Source organism: Amblyraja radiata, chromosome 6 (assembly GCF_010909765.2).
Source record: "Amblyraja radiata isolate CabotCenter1 chromosome 6, sAmbRad1.1.pri, whole genome shotgun sequence".
Lineage (NCBI taxonomy): Eukaryota > Metazoa > Chordata > Chondrichthyes > Rajiformes > Rajidae > Amblyraja > Amblyraja radiata.
Genome location: NC_045961.1, coordinates 52,465,526 through 52,488,128, shown reverse-complemented (window position 1 = coordinate 52,488,128; position 22,603 = coordinate 52,465,526). Strand labels below are relative to the sequence as shown.

Genomic DNA, 22,603 nt, shown 5'->3' with positions numbered 1-22,603 from the left:
AATCAAATTACATCCTGGTAAATACATACAGTTTAATGGTTAACTCTTTATAATATAAACTGCATTTGTATTCTGGAGAAACAAGGAACAGCAGACGCTGGTTTACAGAAAATGTGCTGGAGTAACTCAGCAGATCAGGCAGCATCTCTAGAGATGGATAGTTGCCGTTGTGGGTTGAGAAGAAGGGAACTGATCCGAAACGTCATCTACGTTCACCAAAGATGCTGCCTGATGCATTGAGTTACTCCAACACTGTTTTTATTGCATTAATATTATACTCTGTCCAAAGTTCATTTTTCTTTAACTCATGGAAAAAAATAACTAGCCAGCTGCTTCTTCCTATATTCCTTGCTGCCTGTTAACAAGGTCCACTTGAATCGATTGTAATGGGGCTTATATGCTTAAACTACTTTTGCATATGGAAAATAAATTATCTCCACATTATTTATGTTGCAATAATTTGCAATGATGCAACCAGGATTTACACTCAGAAAAATTCTGTATCTGTTCAAGTGAGTTTATTGTCATGTGTCCCTGTATAGGACAATGAAATTCTTGCTTTGCTTAAGCACACAGAAAATAGTAGGCATTTACTACAAAACAGATAAATGTGTCCATATACCATGATATAAATATATACACACATGAATAAATAAACTGGTAAAGTGCAAATAACAGAAAGTGGTTGTTAATAATCAGAGTTTTGTCCGAGCCAGGTTTAATAGCCTGATGGCTGGGGGGAAGTAGCTATTCCTGAGCCTGGTTGTTGCAGTCTTCAGGCTCATGTACCTTCTACCTGAAGGTAGCAGGGAGATGAGTGTGTGGCCAGGATGGTGTGGGTCTTTGATGATACTGCCAGCCTTTTTGAGGCAGCGACTGTGATAAATCCCCTCGATGGAAGGAAGGTCAGAGCCGATGATGGACTGGGCAGTGTTTACTACTTTTTGTAGTCTTTTCCTCTCCAGGGCGCTCAAATTGCCGAACCAAGCCACGATGCAACCGGTCAGCATGCTCTCAACTGTGCACCTGTAGAAGTTAGAGAGAGTCTTCCTTGACAATCCGACTCTCCGTAATCTTCTCAGGAAGTAGAGGCGCTGATGAGCTTTTTTGATAATTGCGTTAGTGTTCTCGGACCAGGAAAGATCTTCAGAGATGTGCACGCCCAGGAATTTGAAGTTCTTGACCCTTTCAACCAATTGATATAAATGGGGCTGTGGGTCCCCCTCCTACTCCTTCCAAAGTCCACAATCAGTTCCTTGGTTTTGCTGGTGTTGAGGGCCAGGTTATTGCGCTGGCACCATATGGACAGTTGCTCGATCTCTCTTCTGTACTCTGACTCATCCCCATCAGTGATACGCCCCACAATAGTGGTGTCGTCAGCGAACCTGATGATGGAGTTCGCACTGTGGTTCGCTACGCAGTCATGGGTATAGAGTGAGTACAGCAGGGGGCTGAGCACGCAGCCTTGAGGTGCTCCCGTGCTGATTGTTATCGAGGCTGTTATTGGCTGTTGGCTGTTATCAGTCAATATGTATGTTTATTGAGTATTTCATTAAAAAAAGGCAATTTTAATGGAATGGAGCATGTTCCATTAGTTATACTTGCTTGTGTGAGATTGGGTTTCTTAAAGGATGCTAGTGAGTTCTAAACCTGCTCTAACTACGAGCTAACAGTGACCAAATTTGAAGTAAATGAGGCATCTGAGACCTTGTTGAACAATAGGACAAAACAATAAGGTTAAATGATTGAGAAATAACTCTGGGGAGAACAGAAGAGAATGAATTCAATGTCAATTCTACAGAAAGAAAAAGAACAAAAGAGGAAAAATTAAAATTGTTTTGTCTCAAACTATTTAACATTTTCTTTAAAGTCATAGAACAATACATAACCTGAAGTCATGAGATCCCATACTTATTGTTTTCTAAGGTAGACACAAAATGCTGGAGTAACTCAGCGAGACAGGCAGCATCCCTGGAGAGATGGAATGGGTGACGTTTCGGGTCAAGACCCTTCTTCAGACTTTTTCAGAGTCTGAAGAAGGGTCTCGACTGGAAACGTCACCCATTCCTTCTCTCCAGGGATGCTGCCTGTCTCGCTGAGTTACTCCAGCATTTTGTGTCTACGTTTGATTTAAACCAGCATCTGCAGTTCTTTCTTACACACTTATTGTTTTCTATCGGGATATGGGAGCGTGATTACTAGAGATTGTTAACATTATCACAATGATGTTACAAGTTTTATGACTAGTTATTTTAATAGATAATTGATTTGTAACTGCATAAACTTCCTGAAAATAATGAAGAGGTTAGGTACGAGACATCACACTTCCAGATCTAATTGCAGACGTGGAAGCTGGCCACAAACTTGAATAGTTTGCAATTCACGTTGTATTTTTTTTCCTCACTTTATCGATGACTGATTTGCAAATTAATAGAAGTATGTTTGGATACCACCATATATGAAATATAACTATGGCTTATAGTGCTTCGTCCCCAGACGCGGAAAATCAGTTGAATTGCAGAACAGGGTGAACTGTGTGAATAAGTGTTTTAAAACAACACCCTTTTGTATTTTAGCAGTTCTGCATGAGAATAAAAATTGCCACTTCATGAAAAAAAACCCTACTTTAAGTTCAACATTTGGCTCAAAAGAGAGCTACACCTTGAAGCCTGCTTTAAAAGAAAATCAGTTTGGAACAATAATTGTCTCAATAGTTTTCATAGGTTCTGTAAAAATAGTGTGCTCACCTGATACTGAGGCATCATTCCCAGTGGATTATTTTGACTACTATCAAAAGTTAAGACATCAGAAATTCCAACACAATTCACACGTAACCTTGGGGTGGGGGGAAAAAATTGGACTCAGACATTTTTATAGTGAATTAATTATTTTTTTTTATGGTTACGACTTTTTGAAACTATGGGTTAACAATGTTCTTTATCCAGAATTTGACTTATTCAATGAGATTTCAGCTGGCAATTTAAAACATTTCTAAACATCACATAGGTCAAGATATTGATGTTAAAAAATAAATAAATAAGCGAACTGCAGTCTGTTCAACCAATCTTACATCAGTGAAAATGGAAAGTCAGAAATTTGTAATTTGATTCAATATAAAAATGTGTAAAAATCTGTTGATACCCGGATGTTATAGCATTCCACCGCTCCAGCGAGTTAGGTCACTATTTTCTTTTGGATTTACAGTGACTTATCTTTAGTTCAACAGTGATTCTATTCATTAAAAAAACTTCCTCTTTAAATTTACAACACACAACTAATTAGGACAATTTGATAACTTATACTATCTACTCTCTGAAAAAGTTTTATTTACACCGCTCATTTTCTAGTCAATTTCTCTTCTCTCAAAATTACTTAAATAAAACAATATACAAGTATTTTGTTTAAGATGGAATGAGTGCAGAGCAGATTTACAATTAATTTGTCAGGATTCGAGGGCCTGAGCTGTAGGGAAAGGTTGGGCAGGCTAGGAATTTATTCCTTGGAGTGCAGGAGGTTGTGGAGAGAACGTTAGAGGTATATAAAATCATGAGGGGAATAGGCAAGGTGAAAGCACACGGAGTTGGGAAAATCAAGTACCAGACGATATGGGTTTAAGGCGAGAGGGAAAAGATTTAATAGGAACCCCTGGGGCAACCTTTTCTCTTCAGCTGAGTATATGGAACGAGCTGCTGGAGGAGGTAATTGAGGCAGGTACCATAACAGATTTAAAAGACGCTTCGACAAGTACATGGATAGGAAATGTTGAGACGGATACGAGTCAAACAATGTCAAATGGGACTAGCTCGGTTAGGCATCTTGACTGGGACAAAGTGTGTGCTTCCGTGCTGTATGACTCTGACCTTATCTTTACAAGATGCGGGACTTTGCAATGTGAAAATTGTCTGCCTGGTAGTTATAGTTGGAATATGGAAACATTTCAAAGTATACTTCATTATTTTTGAAGTGCTTTACAACATTGCGAAAGATACTTTACAAACACAACACTTTATTTGACAATATTTGTCGAATAACAGCAAAAACTGAACAAGTATTTGAATTTTAAGGCAGAAAAAAAGCAATTATAGCTTACAGTTTTACCTGGTTTTACCAGTTATAAGAATCTTGGTTGGATCCATCACACGACAGGCAAGTCCTGCCGTATGAATGGTCCGCAGTGCTGAGCTCAACTGGACAATGTAGGCCCAGATAAGTGACTCTGGCAGTAAACCTGCATGTTGGCGAGGGAGAGGTCCATCATGCTGCCCTAGGGAAAACAACAATGACAACCTTTTGTATTCAAGATATTTAGTACGGTATAAGCAGGGATTAAGTGAAGAGACTAAAACACCATCAATGAAAGGAATAAGAATCTGACTGGCTTCTGGCCAATGTGCAGTTAGGTAGTAGCAAAATAGTGCATATTTTCAAATATCTGGAAAACAATTATTCCTTTTGGAATTTAATTTTGCTTGCCTTTCAATTTATAACAGACCTTCCTTTTTGTTTTTAATTTCCTCCATTGCCCTATGTCAGAAAAACAGTTTCATCTCTAAAACTCTCCAATTCTGATATTTTATGGTTCTCCACAGAGGATGGGTAATTTTTTAGCATTCTGTTTTTATCTTTATGTAATGTGCTGATGACCCTTCTCAGAATCTTGAAGTCTGGATGGGTAACGAGAAGGTTTTCCCAACAAGTTCAAAATTGAACAAGAAATAATATAGGTGCCTAAAACTTCAACTTTTCCCTCATATATTCTTCAAAATTGAATACACTTTTTTTGTAAGCAGCTTTATCATTTTGTGAAAGATTTGAAACATTTGAATATCTTGAGACCACTAAAAATATATAAATGCAAGCATTTTTATTTTCTCTCTCCTTGACAAAGTATCATAAGAACATAAGTGATAGTAGAATTAGGCCATTCGAATCATCACGTTTACTTCGCCATTCAATCAATCCCTCCTAACGCCATTCTCCTACCTTCTCCCCATAACCTCTGACACCCGTACTAATCAAGAATCTATCTATCTCTGCCTTAGATATATCAACTGACTTTGCCTCCACATCCTTCTGTGGCAAAGAATTCCACAGATTTCCCACCCTCTGACGAAAGAAATTCCTCCTCATCGCCTTCCTAAAAGAACGTCCTTTAATTGGGAGGCTATGACATCTATGACTCTCCCACGAGTGGAAACATCCTCTCTACATCCACTATATCCAAGCCTTTCACTATTCTGTATATTTCAATGAGGCCCCCACTCATTCTTCTAAACTCCAGCAAATATAGGCCCAGTGCCGTCAAACGGTTCACCTACTTATTCCTGGGATCATTCTTGTAAACCTCCTCTGGACCCTCTCCAGAGCCAGTACATCCTTCCTCAGATATGGCGCCCAAAATCGCTCACAATATTCCAAATGCGGCCTGACCAGCACCTTGGAGCCTCAGCATTACATCCCTGTTTTTGTATATAAACCCTCTCGAAATAAATGCTAGTATCATTAATAGATAACATAGCTGATCAGCATTTCAGCGGTGCTGACATTACAAAATAAACATCCATATGTTCCCTGTCTATAGATTAATTTAGAGATATTTAACCCCAGTCAGGAATTCTAGATTAATCAGCAAGGCAATTCAAAGTACATCAGTCATATTCAATGTTCATTCAAAAAAATAAGTCATCATAGCAGTTCCACCAGTGAGCAGAAACCAGATAGACAGGTGAGGAAATATTGGCAAAGTAGCGACCTTCTAATCATGAACCAACGTGCTTGGTTAATTAGACAAACATTAATTGGCTGCAGCACAATTTGTATTCCATTCATTTCTTTTTGTTCTGCCTTTTTAGGTGATGAACTATATTTTTGTTGGATGTTATAGATGGGGAGGAGGCAGAGTTTTATATGGCAGAGTAAGCCACAATATTAGGCTTGTAAATGGCAGAGGCAGCCACAATATTAGGCTTGTGCAGGTGTTCTAAATAAGAATCAGTTGAAGCTTAAGCATTGCAGTGATCACGTTAAACTGGGAGACAATTTATGACCACATCCCTTACAAATAAAATCCATGGAGTGGGACAGCAGATGGGCTGGTAAGATAAACCTACTGAAAACCCATAGTTTCTGATTCATGTGACTTAACCACATTACCACGAGTCTCAATTCTCAACTGTCAACTACATTTTCGTATCACAGCAACGAGTGGCAAGAAATTTATCTTACAGGTTTATTTCTTTGCTTGCAATTTAGTTTCTATTCCTTTAGTTCACTCGAGACATAAGGAACTGCAGACGCTGGTTTATAAAAAAGAACCAAGTACTAGAGTAACTAAGCTGGTCAGGCAGCATCTACGGGGGATATGGTTAGGTTACTTTTCAGGTCGGGATCCTCCTTCATACAGAGTCTGAAGGGTTGTACGACATCTATCCATGTTCTCCAAAGATGCTCCTGACCCGCTAAGTTACTCCAGCAGTGTTGGTTTTCCTTTAGTTCACTTTTGTTTTCAAATAATATAACATCCTTGTTAAAGTAACATCCCTGGATTCATGCCACTTCAGGTGCAATAAAATCTGCATCTTGCAACAATTCTCAGCAATTTTAAGAGATGCACATAAAATCTAACAGGATTCTAAACACTTTACTTTCTAAAACCTGGGTTATACTGACATTAAAACATGTCAAAATATATTTTTAAATTCATTTATTATTAGCCAACTGTGGAAACCAGTCATTTCAGAATTAAAATCCAGAAAAATTCAAGAACAATTTTTGCTCAGATTTACTTACCAGATCCAGAAAAGTTAGTCAGTTTGTGATATTACCAGAATTGGTCAGTTAAAACCAAGTAGCTTACAATCACAGAGAAAGATTTCCACTGCTTCTTCAGGTAGCTTGTTGCTTATTTTTCATTTCCGATGCTTATTTCGGAATTAATTATCAGTAAATGAATCTGACATTTTTATTTTACAACATAATGTACTTGGTGCTCACCCCATTTCCTTTTCGTGAAATAGGCATCAGCACTGGGGTCATTGAAGTGCCTGTTCATCATCGTCTCTGCTCCAGCATGAAAGTCATAAGCAAATACAAGTGCTATGGGAAAAAGCAAATAAAGTCTATACAGGAAATTTGCAGGTCAAAAATTATTTGACGAGGAGTAAATTGCCAAGTTTCAAATGTTTGCTTATCTTGGAAAAAAAATTGACAAGTAGGAAATAGTACATCAAATAAACAAGGTAGAGACCACTTTGGCAACTAAAGAAATTATAGTCATAGTTATATAGCACAGAAACAGATCCTTTAGCCCAACTCGTCTCTGCTGACAAGTTGCATGGTAATGGAGACACAAGAGACTGCAGGAGTCTTGAGCACAAAACAAATGCTGTAGGATCTCTAGATAAACTAGAGAATTATATTCTCGTCCAAATTGTTAATAGTGAACATGAAAGTGGGAATGCAGTGAAAGTCCACCAGCTTATTCCCAGAGATGGTGGGAAGATTACGTGGAGGAGTTCAACACTATTTTTTGAAGAATGGGAAGTGATTTCACTTAAACATACATAATAGTTACAGGGCTTCACAGGGGAGACACAGGCATGAATTATCCTGGATTCTGAAGAGGCTAATACAGCCAATGATGGGGCAGGATGGATTGGCAGGTGGATGTTAGGGAGGTGATGTACTCCTTTTGGTGTTAATACCATTTGCCCCAACCAAAAGACTCAAGATTCTCAATGTTATCCAGATGTGCTATCTGCATTATATGTTTTCAGAACAGGGATTTTCACAAGTAAATGGGTATTAGACTTACATAAAAACCATATGGGAACATCATTGATTGTTTCTATTGTCTACTTAAATGGTAATCTTTTGTTGTGTGTGTTCCAGGAGTCTGGTAACGGTCAAATAAGTAATGTGTCCTGCTTATTGTAGTTGGGTGTATAAATAGGGCCTCAGTTCTCAGGATGTTGGTCTGGAAGAGAAAGGTGATGCTGGTCTATCCTCCTACCAGTGGCATTGGAGGATTTATTGGAGACAACATTGGTAGCGTCTCTCTGGTCCTTTAAATACGTGGGTTGCTATCATCATTAGTAGAATTTCATTAGATATTATTTTATTTATCTAATACTTTGTAAGAATGCTACCAGAAACATCTATAAGACCAGTGAGAATTGATAGAGCTAGATTCGTACATTTCCACTCAACCTAATAGCTGAGTCTCACGTTGCGAGTTGACACAAGAGGTACCCCGAGTTAAAACTCGTGGTAATATCGTACGATTAAAGTACGGAACTCGTGGACGCAACTTAGAGACTCGTGGCGCTAACGGCAGGTACTCCTGAAACTTGTCAACTCTTGCAAAAAATCAAACATGTTTAAAATTTTCCACGAGTCAATTCTACTCTTGTGGTTAAGAACTAAAACATTTTAACTCGTTGTAAGAACGTAGTGGCCCGTGCGTTTATCTTAGTGTATCGTGAGTCTACCGTGGGAACTCTTTAACTCAGCGGGCAGGCAGCAGCAGATTGTCGCTCCCTTCAGTTTCCCAGCGACAATCACCTGCCATAACGCGAGAGAGATCATGCACTTTTGTAGGTCTCCTTTGCACGTCGGTGTTTCTGTCTTTCTCCACTCATTGTTGGCCCTATCTGTCACCACCCCCACCTACACCCCTCTGCTTCCCGGGCATGTGTGTGACCCCTTCCCTCCCCTCTCCAGCTCCCCGCCCATTGCACCGGCGCGGGGGCTTTGCACTGTCTTCACGTCGGCGATGTCAGCAGGCCAGTGCCAGTCGCCCCGGGGCAGTCGCTCCCTTCAGTTTCCCAGGGGGTCGGGACGGGACTGTAGTTGTGAGGGAAAGGTGGGGGGGGGGGGGGGGGGGGGGGGGATGGGTGGGTTAGGTGAGCAGGAGAGTGGGGTTGTTTGCAGTTGCAGAGGGAGGGGGCAAGGGCGGTACAGTTCCCAGTCTCAGCTCCTGTCCAGGGGGGTGGCCGGAGACGTCAGGACCAACGGACACCGACCCCTAGGCCCACTGCAAGCACGGAGAACCCAGAGACCCACAGCCAACAGCAACTCCAGCCCAGCCCCGCTCCAACTCCAGAGGAACCCGCTCCCCGATGGGCCGCTACGGCGACAAGTGGCAGTTCGCGGGGCGCAGCTCAGGCTGTGGGCGAACTGCCACTTGTCGCCGTAGCGGCACATCGGGGAGCGGGGCTGGGCTGGAGTTGCTGTTGGCTGTGGGTCTCTGGGTTCTCCGTGCTTGCAGTGGGCCTGGGGGTTGGTGTCCCGTTGGTCCTGACGTCTCCGGCCACCCCCCTGGACAGGAGCTGAGACTGGGAACTGCACCGCCCTTGCCCCCTCCCTCTGCAACTGCAAACAACCCCACTCTCCTGCTCACCTAACCCACCCACCCCCCCCCCCCCCTCCCCCACCTATCCCTCCCAACTCCAGTCCCGTCCCGACCCCCTGGGAAACTGAAGGGAGCGACTGCCCCGAGGCGACTGGCATTGACCTGCTGGCATCGCCGACGTGAAGACAGTGCAAAGCCCCCGTGCTGGTGCAATGGGCGGGGAGCTGGAGAGGGGAGGGAAGGGGTCACACACATGGCCGGAAAGCAGAGGGGTGTAGGTGGGGGTGGCGACAGATAGGGCCAACAATGAGTGGAGAAAGACAGAAACACCGACGTGCAAAGGAGACAGTGCATGATCTCTCTCACGTTATGGCAGGTGATTGTCGTCTGCCCGCTGTTCCTGACGTTAAAGCCTTGGGATCGTTGCCCTTCGTGTTGGCGTGGAGGGGGGAGGGGGAATTGTGCTGTTTGGTCGCCCCCTGCTATCCCAGGGACAGGGAGACACAGCGGCTTTTGAGACTGGTGGGCAATCACTTCCAAAGTGACTGCACACACAGTCAGTACACCTCTTCTACACTTGTCTCCCGCACTAAGATCATCCCGCAGAGAATGATCCCAGCCTAACCCAAGAGCCATGTCACCCCAGACAGATTAATGACGCCGCCCCCCCCCCCTCCCCCGCAACCTCTCTCCACCTCAACTCATGCTTGGGCACCAAAGCAGCTCAGGAGGCGAACCCTGAGCTCCGTCTCACAACAATCTGATGTGCACATCCGTCCACATTCAAAGATTTAATTTCCCATCTCCCCGCAGTGTGTAGACATGGCAGTAAATTCAATTAAAACATATCAAACCTGTGTTTCAAACAAATCATAAGTATAACTGCTCTGGCACTGGATGGTGCGCATTTTCCCTTTGTAGGTCACATCAATAGATGCGGCCGCGCTGAATTCTATCTTTAAAACAAAGCCACAGGATGGAGAGGTCTTCTTTAACACTGTTGCTTATTAAAACAAACCTTCAATCAGGATTGGCTCAAGAGTAACTCGGGAGACGAACTTGGAACATCGCAGAAATGACAAGTAAACGGCAAACTTGTCATACCCGTGGGAACTCGGTTAAACTCTTGATCATACACTTGCAATCTCGTACACAACCACGAGTCTTTCACTCGGGGTACCTCTTGTGTCAACTCGCAACGTGAGACTCAGCTTTAACAATTTTTTCATTGGGATGATGGAAAGTTGACAAATTCACAAAATCTTGAACATTATGCTTTTATATTGCTCGTTTATTTTAAACATACCAATTCCAGGATTTTTAATTAATAATTTTAAAGGTCATGGCAATATGACAAAAGAAAACATTTCTGACAAGCAGGCATTTAACTTAAATCATTGAACTATTTAGTCAGAAGTAAAGTTAAACAGCAGGTCAGCGCAGTCAAGTGCTCTTGCCATTCAAGAAAAAGTGAAAGCAAAAGTGACTGCACACTGTTGCCACTCTGATTTGTTAAAAGTTGGCTCTTCCATAAAATCATGTAAAAATGCCTGCACATAAAAATACTTATGTAGAGATTTATGCACTATTGTTCAATGCTAATATTTACTTACAGAAAAATTAGTTAAGTTGAAAATGTGTATGAATTTGAGTTATTTTACACCAAAATTTCCCCCAGACTTCTTGTATTATGCATCACCACAATGTCAATATGAGTTATTATGAAAGCAATTAAAAATAAACGTTAATTTAAAAACGGATCTCCCAAGAGAAATAAAGAAAAATTACCTCAGATATAATCTATATGTTATGTTCCTTTCAAATCAGATGTTAAAGAATTATGAGCAAATTCATATGTCTAGATGGGTTGGAATATTCTTAACTACTCACAGTGTTCTCCAAATGCTTTGGTAGTGAATACCTCTCTAAGTGTTACTGTGTTTGAATGTTGTATCTTCTTCCACATGTCTACTAAGACCATGCATTTCGTGTTAATAAGTCGAAAGCCTGTAAAGTAATCAAACCAAATTAAAACAATGCCTTTTTAACTTTGACCCATCCCTCAGCATTTTAAGCTAATCTTAAGGGTTCAAACCAAATTGAAACAGTTTGAGCTTGCTTTATGCGCATAGATCTAAACTATAGTGCCTTTCAGATGGTTACATTCAATAAAACCCCAAAAGTTCAGTTTAGTTTAGAGATACAGAACAGAAACAGGCCCTTCAGCCCACAGAGTAAGCGCCGACCATCAATCTCTGCACACTGGCACCATCTTACACACCAGGGACAATTTACAATTTTTACATCAAAGCCAATTAACCTACCAATCTGTGTGTCTTTGGACTTCGGGAGGAAACCTGAGCCCCCGGGAAAACCCACGCAATCACGGGGAGAATGTTAAACTCAGTAGACGGCACCCGTAGTCAGGATCAAACCCAGGTCTCCGGTGCTGTAAGGCAGCAACTCTACCACTGTGCCACCACACAGAATTACACAAATATAGCAAGTATAGAATTATAAGTTTATAGCATGTTATTTAAATTTTCCAAACTACTAATGATCAATGATATCTCTGATTTGAACATACAAATATAAAATGGAAAGATTTTACTGCAATACATAATTACTCAAAATAACCTTAACAGTATACCTGCAAAGAGTACACATTGACTAAGGTTAAAATTTCCTTACCATGTATCCTGCGAAGGCAATATGGCAGATCGTCTTTGCTATTTATAGCTTTGTAACATGATGTAATGAAACCAAAATTACTCGTTTTTTGTAGCCGGTTGGCTGGTGGGGGTTCCAAAGGAAAAAGACTGTGGTAGCTGTCCACTTCAGTTGGAAACCCTAAAGCAGAAGATCACAGATTATTCTAATAACCAGGTATGACCAGATGAAATATTTAAAAAAGCTAAATTCCCCCTCCCCCCACTACACTTTTGCCATTGAGAAAATAATGCTGATCAGCCACATACTTAATATAGCTAACAAAGCAATTATAAACTATGCATTATTGCAATCTAGTCATGCACTTATAAAGCCCAAGACCAAAAATAGTTGAGTGATAAAAGACCAGAAAAGTCCAACAGATTCTTAAACTAAATTCAGCCAGGTGACTGCATGGATTGAGATTCCTGTGCACAGGAAAAACATGTAACCCTATTTCAGAGCACGGGGACTAAAATACTATGGTTCCCTCTTTTTAACATTATCCTAACTTTCTATAAATCGTTCAGGCTCACAATCCTAACAGTGCCCTTCATGGACATCCATCATTAACCTCCTTGGTAAATATAGAAACATAGATATCATCTAAAGATTATGATTTTCTACATCCCACTCTCCATCACTGCATACACACCTGTCTTTTAAAGTTAAATTGTTAAATAGTTGATGGATAGAACTCTGGATATTTCACCTTTTTCTTTTCTACGAACAGTGCAGGTAACTTTGAAAGGAAGACTCACAACTTAAGATCTTCACCCCAAAATTCTTCACTCTGCTGCTAGTAACCAAACGTTCAATCACCTGAATCTCAGCCAATAGAATTCACTTCCAAATATTCCACCTCCTGGACTACCACTAAATCTTTCTGTAAATTACAATTTCTTAACCAATATCACTTTTTAATGACATCACCTTTGGCTTGATGTTTTTGATTAATAATAATAATAATAATAATAATAATAATAATAATAATAATACTTTATTGTCATTGTAAATACATACAACAAAATTTCAGGTGTACTTGTCGAGCGGAGCTCCAACGTAACAGATAAATAATAACGACAATGGAAACACCAAAAACGACAAGAAAAATGTCGTCAAGTCAGAATGTGCAATATTTCACCGTACAGTGTTGTGGCAGTACAATATATTGCCTATGGGGGGTGTGAGTTCAGTGCAGAGTTCAGAGTGGTGATGGCCTTGGGGTAGAAACTGTTTGTTAATCTTGTGGTGTGTGATTTGATGGACCTGTAACGCTTTCCTGAGGGCAGAAGGGCAAACAAGTGATGTGCGGGATGAAATGAGTCCTTTAGTGTGCGTGATTGTGCCATTAGGAAGAACTTTGGGACATTTATCTACATTAATGACAAGAGATTTTGTAGATGCTAATAAAAGTTCCCGCAATTTTGAAAATATTGTCAAACCAAATTGAATGCAACATTTAACCAAAAATTAACAGAACTGATTATGTTTCACACAGACTATACTTCACATAAACTAACATGCAGATATTATATTTACTAATCACAGAAGTGAAAAGCTTACTGAAGTTACAAAACCCAACGTACATCTATCTATGTTGGGAGCAGTGAATACGTTTCCATTTTTTGTTTAATTGGAGCAATGTGATGGTTAAGATGAGAACTATTTCTTAATTATTGTGCAATAATGCCCCAGTTTCAGTAGTGTGAAATGTCATAAAATCAGAAAGTTATACAAACTTGAAATCTTATTATTTCTACTTTTAGTGCTTGGTCTTGTGGCACCAGTAAGAACACCTTCTGTGCACAATTTAAATTTGTAGAATGTAAATAAATAATCCTGTAGTATTATTTACTTGCTGATTACCCAAAAGTACACACTGCAACGTATATAATTATAAATTTCAGCAACAATAATTGAGGATATTTTTTTTAAAGAAGTAGAATGTTTTCTCCTCCACTACCAGCAGGACAATACATTTGGGAATCATGGAATGGAGTTTCATGATCAAATCCTGTTGGCGATTTCCCTGCAAAACTCTGCCGGCGATTTTCCAGCTATGCTCTTTTGCCAGAATCCACATGCAGTCCAGTGATGGAACAGGAGCTTGCTGAGATTGCCTAACAATTACACTGGGACATCTGCTCTCGCTAGGTTAAGAGATGGCACAAATTTAATTGAATACTGGCTGCAGGGCTAATGAAGAGGAGGAAAATTTGTTTTCTTTAAACAATAGTTAATTTTAATTAGCTTTTTTGCGCTATTTAATATTTTCTATTTATTCACAATTTAAAAAAAATAATAATTGTCATGTTTTTGAAATTCAGAAGCACTAAATAAAAACTTGACATGGCAAAGCTGGAACATGGGTTGTGCTTTCTGCCAAGGGTTTTCAAAGGAGGTCTGCGAATGGGAGCTGCTCCAAACCATGTCATGTCATTTGTTGGGCAGGAGCCACTGGATACCACGTTGCTCAGCTTTAGGACTGTCTCAGCTAGTAAGAATGACCTCACTGATCAGGTCAAAGCAAGTCAAGAGATTCCAGAATGTAAGCTGGAGTGGGTACAACTCCAAAATAAATCAAGCCGGTAAAGTCGATAGGCATAGCTTTCAAGCATATAACACACTGGAGGGACCCTTGTTGAATTCTACAAAACCAGAGTCAAATGGTTGACCAATCTTACCTGGATTTTCAGTTTGGTCAATCTGTGCCATAGTTATTAAATGCTTGTGGATCAACTCCTACAAAGAGACATTAATGAGTTACACAGTTTGGTTTCATCCTTTATAAACTTACCCATTGCAGCTATGAATGAATATAATAAGTAACACAATGGCAACGTGGGTCATTGGCAGAAAAGAATGATTCCTGGGATGAGAAACTACTGTTACCAGGATGGATTAGAAAGACCAGGACAGTTTTTGTCAGAAAAAAAACAGAGGGGTGATTTGATTTAAAAAAAGGCGAAGAGGAGGGATTAAGGACTAGAGATCACAGATGAAAAAAAAAGCATTAAGAGTGAAAGTGCCTTTTTTTGTTTAAAAAATGTGAGGTTGCCATCAGAAATATACTGCCTGAAGGTGTACCGAGGCAAGTTCCATTGTGGTGCACAAAGTGAATAGAAGTAACCCTGTCCAGCTACAGAAGAATGGCTAGGGACTTGAACTACCGATTGCCTCCCGTAGAGGACCAGTGTAAACACAATGGGCAGAATGGCCTCCCTCTGCACCTGTGACCATTCTTTGATTCTAAATTAAAAATTAGGCGATCTTGGGGGAAAAAGAAAGAAACATATGGATCCATTTATGATTATGCTTCCATTTACAGCTTCCAAATTTTCACTGATATGTTTCCCATGTTCTGTCGTGGTTCAGTGATACTTCCACACATAACAAGGAAGCTGCAGTCCAAGCTTCATCCCTCAGTTCTGAATACAAGTTAGGCTGATCACGCATGCTTTCCTAAGAAAATGCTGCATTGAGCCAAGTTATCAACTTTCAAATGAGTGACAAAGTTAAAGTGCTTTAAAACATCCGAAGCTCAGACATAGGGCCGGGGAGATTGAACAGTATTGACAATCATTTCCCGTCCACTAATGTCACTAAAATACGAGACTGTGGACGTTGGAATCTGGAGGGAAAAAAAAACACAGCTGAAGAAACTGAGTGAGGGGAGGGAAGAAAGCCAGTTTAAAGAGAAGATGAGATGGGGCAGAATAAAGCCCGTAGGGAGGAAGGGTGGGTGGAGTTAGGAGACAAGGACAGGAAGGTGATAGTTAGAAGCAGGCAAGGAGGAAAAAAAGGCTGATGGAACCACATGGGGGATGGAAGGGTGGTGGAGAGGGTTCTGAAAGGTGATAATCGGGGACACACACACAAAGACTACCAGTACTGCAACCTGATGAGTAAAAAGGTGAAAATAGGAACCAACTAAGTGAGAAATAATTGTGTAAACCTCTAGGGTTACCTCATAGTCTACTTTACTCCAGTGATGACAGAACCACCTACTCCATTCTATCCGTAAAATACTCCCTCCAGTTCTGGCAACATGACTAAAACTTACATCTGTTCATATATCTTGCTTCCACTCACTTGCCAGGCTTTATCCCACTCCCACCTCTTTTCCAATTTTCTCCTCCCCCCACTACAATTAGTCTGAAGGGTCCCAACCCGACACCTGACCCGTTGTTACTCCAGCCCTGTTTCTTTTCTGTAAACCAGCATCTGCAGTTCCTTGTGTCTCCATAACAATTGTGTAGGTTCTGAGGTGGTTCAATGTGGGACACACAAACACTTCCAAAACTAAGGAAGGGGGTGCTTGACAGGCATTGAGAAAGATCAGCTATGATAATATTGAATTGTGGAGTAGGATCAAAGGGCTGACCTACACCTGTTCTTGCTATGTTTCTAATGTTTTTGGTAGGATATAGACCGAGGTATTGAGTTGCACAAGTGACAAAGGAAGTGGCGAAGGCAGGGTGAACGTTTAATAGCTCCCGACCTGTTTGAAGATGTAAATAAAAGATAAAAGATTTAAAAAGATGAAACTGAGAAGTGTAAGACAGCATTTTCAGCAAGAAAAAACAAATGCACAGGTTTGATGACCTTTCTTCAAAACTGGTCATTCAAAAATTGGAAGGCCATTTATCTGAAAATGTTGAAGTTACCTTGATATCATCGAGTCCTAACCCACAACATGCCTAGGCAGAAAATTAGATACTCTTGCTTACATTGTCCACTTAAACTGTTCCAAAGTAGCACAATGAATGGAAGTGGTATGGAGAATCAGTGACAGACAACTAGAAACTCAGGATCTCCCTCACAGACTGAATAGGGCCGTTCTGCAAAGTAATCATCCAATCCAAGCAACAAATATAACTGCAAATGCTGGCATCTGAAAACAAAAAACAGAAATGCTGCAAGAACTCAACCAGTCAAGCAGCATCTAATGGAAAGAGAAACCAGTTAATGTTTCATTTCTGATGAAGGGGCTTCAACACTAACTGGTTTATCTTTCTCTAGATATTGCTTGATTTGTTGAGTTCATCCAGCATTTCTGTCTACATTTCAGTCATCCAACCTGCCTTTACTGCAGAGATGTTCACATTATCACCAAATGCATATAACATTAAAAGTAGTTCATGTTCTACCTTTAAATACAAAGTGCTCGACACCACTGCATTTCACATGTTCGCCTAAACATTTATGCCTTCACCAGCTCCTTAAGGAGTACATTCCAGATTTCAACCACCCTATGGATGACAAAAATCTCTCAAATCTCCAATAAATCTCTATTCTCTTACCGTAAACCATATACCCTAATACACACAGCTCTCCCAAGGAGAAAAAAAATCGCAACTACATTATGCCCCTCAAAATATTGTGCACCTCGATCAGGTCTCCCCTCAGTCTTCTCTGCTCGAAAGAGAAACAATCCCAATCGATCAAGCCCCACCACAGCAGAAATGTTCCAAACCGAGCAACATCCTGATGAACCTCTGCAGTACAATCAAATCCTTCTTTTTGTGTGATGACCAAATCTGCTAGCAGTACTCCAGCAGTAGCCCAACTAAAGTATTATAAGGTTGTACCATGAATCTCAATGCTCTTTATTTTAAAGCATTCTAATGAATTACTCATTATTTTTTGCTCTAAATGGGAGGGCAAGACAATATTTCACCAAGTGGCATCAAGGAATCCTAGAAAAACTAAATTAATGGATGTCAAATGAAAAGCACCCCAACAGTTGGAGTCACATCTCACACAAAGGATGGTTGGAGTTGTTCAAAGTCCCTCATGCCAGTACCAGAACATTGCTTCATGTGTTCCTCAAATAAATGTCCAAGCTGCAGAGTCTTCAGCTGCTTCATCATTAATCTTTCTCTCATCAGAAGCGGGGATGTTGACTCACAATTGCAGTGTTCTATGAAGTCTCTGTGCCTGCTTACTGTAAAAATCTAGCCAGCATTCAGCATTGCTCATTTGGGGCTTGAGCATTACTTGCTGCTAAAGTGGCAGCCAACAGCCATTTCCAACAATGAAGAGTCTAATCCGCTAACTTCATTACTGAGTGGCATTACTGTTGCAAGTGCTCTACTACTGACATCTCGGGGGTCTGTAATGAGTATTTTTACCGAATGTAGTCCTTTGTCCACAGTAATCGCAACTGGTCCAGATTCAGATTCAAACTTTATTGTCATTGTGCAGTGTACAAGTACAGAGACAATGAAATGCAGTTAGCATCTCACCCAGAAGTGCGAACACAGAATAATGGAACAGTAAAATATATGTATGTATATACAGTAGCAATAGTGCAAATTCCGGGCGGGGGGGGGGGAGATCAGTCACCGGAGGAAGGAGCGTCTGGGGGGGGGGGGTGACTGGCAATCACCAAGGTGCAGAGTTAAGTAGGGTGACAGCCGCAGGGGAGAAGCTGTTCCTGAACCTGCTGGTCCGGCAATGGAGAGACCTGTAGTGTCTCCCAAAGGTAAACAGTCTGTGGTTGGGGTGAGAGCAGTCCTTGACGATGCTGCGCGCCCTTTGCAGACATCGCTTCCTCTGGACACTTAATGGAGGGGAGTGAGGAACCGGTGATGCGTTGGGCAGTTTTCACCGCCCTCTGCAGTGCTTTCCGGTCGGAGACAGAGCAGTTACCATACCATACTGTGAGACAGTTGGTAAGGATGATCTCGATGGCGCAGCGGTAGAAGTTCACCAGAATCTGAGGAGACAGATGGACCTTCTTTAGTCTCCTGAGGAAGAAGAGACGCTGGTGAGCCTTCTTGATCAGTGTTGAGGTATTGTGGGTCCAAGAGAGGTTATCAGAGATGTTGACCCCAGAAACCTGAAGCTGGAAACACGCTCCACCTTAATATGGATGAGGGTGTGCGTGCCACCCCTAGACCTTCTGTAGTCCACAATGAACTCCTTGGTCTTCTTGGTGTTAAGGGCCAGGCTGTTGTCAGTGCACCATGCTGCTAGGAGCTGGACCTCCTCCCTATAGGCCGACTCATCGTTGTCGCTGATGAGGCCAATCACATAATGGTCCAGGCACATAATGGTTGTGGTTACAGGGCAAGTGCTGGAGCCGCCAGATACTTTGGCAAGTAACTCACTTTCTGGCATACTAGTGCTTTTCCTCCATTGACAAAGTACCAGTTAAGAGCATGATGGAATGTTCTTCATTTGCCTGGAGAAGAGCAGGGCTGCGCAAGAAGCTCACGCAATTCAGGACAAGGTAGTCAGCTAAAATAGCATCCCATCTAGCTTACGAAACATTAATTCCTTTCACCATAGTGCAACGTGTAAAGTATCCATTAAAATATACTTATTCATCTTGGCCACCCTGGACAGTACTTCCTAAATCTGCAGCCTCTACCAGCAAGTAGGACAAGGAGGGCAGGCACATGAGAATATTGCTACCTGCAGGTTCCCACTGAAGTCTTACACCATCCTCAGTTTGAAATATATAATTTTTCCTTCATTGTTGCTGAGACTAATTCCTGTAAATCCCTGTCTGTGATTAGCTCCCAAGGCTTACAACAGTTCCATGATGTCATTCACCATCACCTTTTCCAAGACAAAGAGAGATAGGCAACAAATATTGGCCCTGCTATTCCTGACACCCACATACTTAAAATGTTAGTTTTATAAAAACTGATCAACAAAATAAAACTGAATTTGCAGCCTATAAGATTCTGCTTTTCAATGTACAAGATGAAAAACTGGTATCTCAAATGCATCGCAAATTAGTGCTTAAATTATACATTTATGTCAATGTCTAAAGTTTACAAGTAGTAGGAGCAGAATTAGGCCATTCGTTTTTTCTACATTGCTGTGCCATTCAATTAAGGCTGACCCTCTCAACCCCATTAGCCTGCCTTCTTCCCATAACAATTGACGCAAACACAAACATTTAAAATTCAGTACAGTTTTAGTGCTTATTATTTCAATTTTATACTCATAAATAAGCATGAATGAAATGTTGTTTTTAAAAATGTTTACGAGCATCTTTTGTAAGCAAATATAATGTGAATTCATGGAGGAAAACTATCACAAGGATCCTAGGCTCTGCTCTATATTACCGTGCATGCTAATACTAAACTGCCTTGTCAATGGATAATTATTTCAGGAGTTACTTACTTACTGCTAGCAATTTGCTTCTTACAAAGATTTTGATTCCCATTTTATTCAATTCATTAACAGCTTGCAACTTAGTTTTTATTGATGGGCTTTTATTATTGTACAGTTTTGATTTTCTTAATAATCCAAAGTACTGGAGGAACATGGCAGGTCAAGTAGCATCTTCAATCCGAAGAAGGGTGCCAACCCAAAATGCTGTCGTCCATTTCCTTCCACAGATGCGGTTAGACTGCTGATTTCCTCCAGCACTTTTTCTGCTCAAGATTCCAGAATGTGCAGTTTCTTGTGTCCCTACTATATAACAGTTTGATTTTTGTTGAGAGCAGTAAATTACATCTGAAAAGGGGTCAGGCTTTTTGACCAGTTTCTTCCCAGCAACCTAGCAGGATCACATCCTTCTGAAAGTAGCCCTTCATCTTGGGGGGCAGCAGTAAGAGCATTATTTACATATCAACCAAATACTTGGTTTGATGCAAAGCACTATTTTCATATAACGTACACACATATATAAATATCACAATGGTAGGCTGAGAGTATGTTCAAAATACCTGTCTGAGTTCATCGGACAGAAAAAAAGAAGGTGCATTTGCTTTGGGCTGCATATAAGCAACATGGGGTGCAGATGAAGGATAAATATATGTTGGAAATACCTGGAAAACAAGGAAACCTGATAATCAACGGCAAAATGTTAACTATATCTCCCGTTTATATCAACATTTGATTATTGTAAACAGAGCATTTTGCATTTATGGCAGCAATTCTGATACAATGTATTACTTAACAATCTAATTAGTTATTACGTTTAAGAAGGAACTGCAGATGCTGGAAAATCGAAGGTAGCCATACAGTCACTTCACATTTGCTCGACAAAATAAATGAAATGAGCATCAGCTTACATTTTAGCATTACCCCATTCCAAGTTCATTTTCTGCTGCATTGCAAGCACTTGATTTGCAGTATTTAACAAAAAAAGTATCTACACACCATTCCTGGAAGAGGTCCTGGAGTTGTGTCAGTATAGAAGTAAGTTGTCCCTCCCACAGTTTCTTTTTGTATCACCTGACCAGAAGATGAAGATTGAGAGACTGCATCAGACACTGGTGTAGAGGCACTAGTAGCTACCATGAAATTTGCTGGATTTGGAGTATGGCTCCTTCTTCGAGGGGCAGGCGATGTGTGAGGAGTTATTTTTGGAGAGTGCAGAGGAGATGATCCAGCTGATAAGGACATTCCTGAAAAGTTCAATACCTTTGTTATTAAATTATCCTCAGCATTCTTATTTTACCAAATAGAGTGAAGTAAGTATTAATATGGACAAGGCATCTGTCAATATATTTCTTTTCAATGGGTTTTCTATATTAGACATACGTTTACTGATTAAACTGTGACATATCATCACTTTTTTCTTCCACTTCTCTGGGGTATTTTCCAATCTAAAACATTACATGCGAATACCTGATCAAATGACAAAAGCAGACCATTATAGAAGAAAATTCTAAGGCAGCCATCGTGTAAAATAATAGACTAAATTACACAATCTCTTGTATCTATTGCTTTGGCTGAGAGGCAACGATACAGATTATTTGCAACATCACACTATAGATTTTGACTAAATAGAAAATTAAATGCAAAATTATGAAACAGGAGATTAAATTAGAATTTAGAGGTGTCCATCATGTTCCAAGACAATGATAAATTATACGAGAACACAAGAACAAACTATGGAAAGAAAAAAATGTGATTGTATACACCGAATACTAGCAGGTTAAAGACGCAACAAATTATAATTGTACAACAACAATGGAAGGGCAAAAAGGTGGAAAGAATAAGAAAATCCCTAAATAGAGAAAATGGTGGTGCACAGCTAAAAAGAACAAGACACAACGGATGCATCTAGAATAAATGTTATTGCTGATTAGCAGGGAAATTAATTACCAACAGTGGAAAATAGGAACAGTGATTATGATCTGAAATTGCCAAATTTTTTAATTCAGCAGATTACAAAATTCCCAAAAAAAGAATGATGTCCTATTCATTAAGTTTCCATTGAGCTTCATTACAACAGTATAAGTGCACAGAATGGTCTGAGGTAAAAAAGATTGCATATGTTCTACATTTGAAATTTAAAAAAACAGAATACTGGAAACACTCGGCAGTTCAGGCAGCACTCGAAGCTGATGACTTTCAGCAGAACGTAGTTATCTCAAAGCTTAAATTGCAGGTAGTGGTGGTGCAGGAAGTATGAAGGGAATACCTGTGAGAGGACAACAACCATATCCAAGACCGATATTGATAATTCATGGATAATAAGGGGATCAAAGCATGACAGTACTGGAATGTGACCCTAAATGATCAGAAAGGGTCTAACTGAGTGGCAGTGCAGGTGAAATTCCAAAT

General features: G+C 40.4%; 1 protein-coding gene across 1 annotated transcript in view; it reads right to left on the bottom strand.

Moving 5' to 3' along the window:
- The window catches only part of pan3 (poly(A) specific ribonuclease subunit PAN3), an 86,945-nt gene that overhangs the window by 12,182 nt on the left and 52,160 nt on the right, over positions 1 to 22,603 (bottom strand). The window contains exons 6-13 of the mRNA XM_033022836.1: positions 21,191 to 21,438; positions 20,755 to 20,856; positions 14,749 to 14,806; positions 12,044 to 12,202; positions 11,243 to 11,359; positions 6,994 to 7,095; positions 4,099 to 4,264; positions 2,748 to 2,835 (exon numbers count right to left, since the gene is read on the bottom strand). Coding sequence (XP_032878727.1) covers positions 2,748 to 2,835; positions 4,099 to 4,264; positions 6,994 to 7,095; positions 11,243 to 11,359; positions 12,044 to 12,202; positions 14,749 to 14,806; positions 20,755 to 20,856; positions 21,191 to 21,438 — 1,040 coding nt within the window. The remainder of the gene's footprint in view (positions 1 to 2,747; positions 2,836 to 4,098; positions 4,265 to 6,993; positions 7,096 to 11,242; positions 11,360 to 12,043; positions 12,203 to 14,748; positions 14,807 to 20,754; positions 20,857 to 21,190; positions 21,439 to 22,603) is intronic.